A 4,479-nucleotide genomic window follows, 5' to 3' on the forward strand; every position below is an offset into this window, starting at 1 on the left:
TTTTTTTTTTTTTTTTTTTTTTCCTTTTTGTGGTTTCTTATTGTGACACTGTTTTTGTCTGTTTTTAGCTGGGGTTGGTGGGTCGTATTCTCTTAGTCCTCTTGGTGACTGTTGTGTACTTGAAAGGTTTCTGTATCTCCATTTGCCCCTTTGGGTATCTCTTCATAAAATGTACATCTTGCTGGTTTTCCCGGGTCTTAGGCCCTTTCCGTGGCCTCCCTTTTTTGGTGAATCCAACATACCAGCCTGAATATTTTGCAGACATCAGTGCCGTGTAGTTGTTTTCTAGGACTTTTTCAATGAAGACACACTCCTTACTGGTGCCATCAGGCTGAAAAATGAAAAAAAAAGAAAAGAAAAAATAAATTATCCAAATGCAAGCTCAGTGAATAAAACCCAATTTGGCATAARTAAAATCATCACATCTGGACCTCTTTTTTGGTTCAAACATTGTTAATAAGAGCCAAACAAGCATCAGCTGAAATCGAAATTCTTTTTTTTTAAAGCACGAAAGCGTGAGGTCATAATTTCTATTTGTTAAATGCTCTTATCCAAGGGGAGAAGAACTTTTCAAAGACAACAGTTAAGTTTATCCAGTCCAGTGCTTTCAACTCCAAGCAAAACAAGACATCCAACTTTGCTTTTTTCCATTAGGGAAAGCTGATGAACTGAACTCGTGCCAGGGAAACATCATAYTTAGTCAGAGAAACCCCAAACCCCAGAATCTCATACGGCTCAAACAACAGCGTTTCCCCTTCTATCCCTCACTTCTGGTATGCTTCTGAAATACTTTACAGGCTTGCACCCACAGCTACTCAAACCCCACTGAAATCATGACAAGCCTCAGTCTGAGCCTCTGCAGCAGTTTGAAAGTTCACCCCCACCCCATCCCAGGGCCACACCTGGCAGATGGACCCCCCCTGCTGCTCCAGGGGGCACCCAGAGGGGCATTGCAGCCACTGAGTACCCTTGGAGAGTCCTGAGGTCAGAGGTGATTTGGAGATGTGTAGAACTCCCCAGGCGTGGCTCTGACTCCCAACTCTGAGTGACACCAGCAGGAAAAGGGGTTGCTCCCAGCCCTGAATGGTGCCCAGGTGGGATGGCATCCCCGCCTCACCCAGATGCCATTGGCTGGGGGACATGTGGCYGTCATTTCTCAGCCACTCCAGCTGACAGAGAGGGGATGTGCCAGAGCCTGGTTTTATACCTCTTCTCTCCTGGGACAGGTTTTTGCTCGGAAGAGGGTTTCATTTCTGGTGGCATAGAGGGCCTGGCCCTTCCCCTTCCACAATCCTTCAATCTCAGACTGAAAGCAGCCACCCAAAGCTCCAGGAGCTGCTTAGGAAGCCACATCCCTGAAGTATTGTCCTCCTGACAGAGGGAGCCAGGATTAGCATTGAGCTGGAAGTTTCTGCTGCTCTCCAACCACCCCACAGCTGAATATCCAACCCGCCYCCATCATCCCTACACAGGACTCTTTTCCCCATGGAGCCACTGGTTTGAGATTTTGGCAAATTTGGCTCAGCTTAGCCAGAAGATCAAAACTAACAGACAGAACTGGGCTTTTAACACAGCACAATATGGATCTCTGCACTCAGGATACTCACACAGCACACACAGCCCAGGAGGGAGTGACAGCATTACACAACAGCATCTTCAAGTCCTTCAGCACAGAGGAAATTCTTCTCACCCACAACCTTCTGYCAGAACACGTTTTCCCCTATAACTGCTGAATTACTAGTGCTGTACCTAGAATGTCACATGTCATGTGCACCAGCACTCTGATTTATGCATCAGAARATACCAGCGAGCAGGTACAGGGTAAGAAGATATGAACCATCACACTGGACTTCATGTAATGCTCAGCAAAGCCAAGGATTTCCATCATAGCCCAATTCAGCTTCCCACTGAAATCAAATGAGTTTTTCAATACTGCAGGCCGACATATGCTACTATTAAACCCTCCCCACCCCATCTGAACACTGTCAGACCCTTTCAGTCTTTAGCCATTTCAGCCATCTCATCCCAGGGGTRACAAGAAAGCCACAGCAGCACGGCTGCTGCAGGGCAGAACGCTGGGGCGAGGAGCGAGGGTGACCATCCCTTCCACAAGGACAGGTCACCCTGCTCTGCCGGGGAAGCCATCCTAAAACAGGCTGCACAATCACTGTGGAGCTCGCTGCAGCTGGTGGGAAGGGCCATGGAGCAGGAGGGAAACCCTCTGGGCTGTGATGCACAGGCTCCTCTGCATCCCCGATCCCCAAACACGCACGGCAGGAGAACCATCAGGCACAATGACCCAGGCTGGAGGCACACGGGCAGCAACAGCGGAAAACCAGGGTGCCTGGTCATCAGCAGGCCCCAAGAGCAGCCATTCCTCCAGTGCTCAATGCCTTTAGCAGAGCTTCAGTCCCATCYGTGCGACAGAATGCAAGGTTTGCCCCAAAGTCAGCAATGCTCCATCTTGCCTCAAGGGTTTGCTCACCAGGGAATGGCTCATTAAGAGGGCAAAGGAAATTCTGTTCAGTTTTGCAACAACTCTGCTAATCCAGGACCTGTCTAGGGGTTCGGCCATAGGAGCAGCAGTCTCCATCCTGGACAGGCACAAACCTCGTTTTACCATCCACAACTGGAAGAGCACAAACACTTTAATGAACAGCAGAACTGGGCAAAACTCAGCGGTTCCAGTTCCTGGGGGTGCCATTCTCCAAGTCCTGGGTTTGATCAAAGCCACATGAGTGGCAAAGGGGGAAATCAGTCAACACCACAGGGTTCCACCAGATTTCAATGGGAAGCCATAAAACCAGCTCCAGGTTTCTCAGGGCTCAGCCCACTACAAACCCTTCCCCAGTGAGTGGAGAATTTTTAAACAATACCATGACTGAGATTCAAATCCACCCAAACCCAGGTGCCTGKGAACTGACCGGATCCATACCGCAGGGGGAGCAGGTAATGGAAGGGTTGTTCCCCCCGTGCTTGTGGAAAGGGACTGGATTTGAGCCCTGAYCTTGTTGCTAGGAGAATTAAGGCTTTTTCATGCAATTTGGGAGGTTTCCGCTAGTACTGCAATGTCAGTTTTTCATGGAAAATGAAGACTGGAATGAAAAGAAAACGTGTGTAGGAGGGAGAACTTATTCTATTAATAACAAAAAAGTATTTACTTATACCTTCAAATTTGCCGACAGAGCCTAAGACGGAGACAGGAGGTGGAGGAATAACAAGGTGCAACTTCAGGCCAACCTCAGGGCTAATTTGAAGTAAACAAGGTGCATGAGATAAAATAACTTCGTTCTGGAAGAGGAAGAGCTAAATGGTTTGATAACATGAAATTACAGTAACATTTACAAGTACCTAGAGATAAATCAGGATAAGGAGCTCATTTCCCCAAACACAGCATTCCTGTATGTGCTAAGACACGTCACAGACACACAAATGATTTTCAAATACTCACAAGATAATTTTACAGCATCTGTTTTAATCCCCAACAGAATAAATCATTCACACAAGTTACCTACACCATGAAGAGCTGTACCCACAACAATCTATYAGTGGAAAAATCAATTTGTAAGGGTTTTAAGTCATATTTAAACATCAGGTGCCCAACAYTTACAATTTTATCGGTTCCCTATTTAAGCCATAGAGAATCACTCCTTGAATCTGTCAGCCATCCCCTCACTCCTCCAAGAGGAGGGGGTGAAGGAGAAAAGGGAGACAGCTTTGGCCAAGCATCACTCCCTGCTCCAGCCACTGGCTCACCCTTCCCCAGGGGGTCCTGGTGCAAAGGATCCACAGCTGAACCCTTGGTCCCCAATGTCAGCCGGGAGCAGCTGCCAAGCCACACTTCACACACCCTGCTCTGGCAGGGATGCACCGTGCAGAGCACTTGCCTCCAAAACATGGAGCTTTATATTCTCAATTGATTCTTTACAATAAAGAAGTTCTTGAAAGCTCCAGAGCTGCACAGGAGGTGGTCTGGCCCAATGTGCTGGTCTGGCCACAGGACGGAAGAGGTCCCACACCCAGCCCCATATCCCTGTCCCTTCACAAGGCAGGAGCGAGGGCCTCATGTGCCCCATCTGTGCCCCACTGGCAGCTCCTGCCTTTTGCCCTCCACCACCCCACTGGCACCAGCTCCAGCCACRCTCCTTGCTCAGAGCAGGACAAAGCAGAGGCACAGCCCTGCTCCTGCAAAGGTTCTCTGCAAGTCAGCACCACCAAACTCTTGCTGTTGGCCCAGGAGCTGCTGCCTGGCCATGCAACAAGGCTGCACCATCACAGAGCTGACACCTTGCAGGTCAGTTTTGGGCAAGGAAATAATTCAGAGTATTTTTTGGGCAAGGAAATAATTCAGAGTATTTTTTTTTTGTTTAAGCAAATCCCAGCAGTGTTGGGAAGATGTGGTATCTGTCAGCCAAATTTCTGATAAATGCCTTATAAAATGTCTGATTGAAATGCCACCTTCCAGGGAAACATCTGGGG

At 48.3% G+C, this 4,479-nt stretch overlaps 1 protein-coding gene across 2 annotated transcripts in view; it reads right to left on the minus strand.

Annotated features, from left to right (window-relative positions):
* Positions 1-11: 11 nt before the first annotated feature.
* The window catches only part of FGF18 (fibroblast growth factor 18), a 74,113-nt gene continuing 69,645 nt past the window's right edge, over positions 12-4,479 (minus strand). For both annotated transcript variants that reach the window (XM_057379754.1, XM_057379755.1), the window contains one exon: positions 12-331. In XM_057379754.1, coding sequence (XP_057235737.1) covers positions 65-331 — 267 coding nt within the window. In that variant the 3' untranslated portion in view covers positions 12-64. The remainder of the gene's footprint in view (positions 332-4,479) is intronic.

This window comes from Malurus melanocephalus, unplaced genomic scaffold (genome assembly GCF_030028575.1).
Source record: "Malurus melanocephalus ecotype Western Australia unplaced genomic scaffold, MMel_1.1 scaffold_420, whole genome shotgun sequence".
Classification (NCBI taxonomy): Eukaryota; Metazoa; Chordata; class Aves; order Passeriformes; family Maluridae; genus Malurus; species Malurus melanocephalus.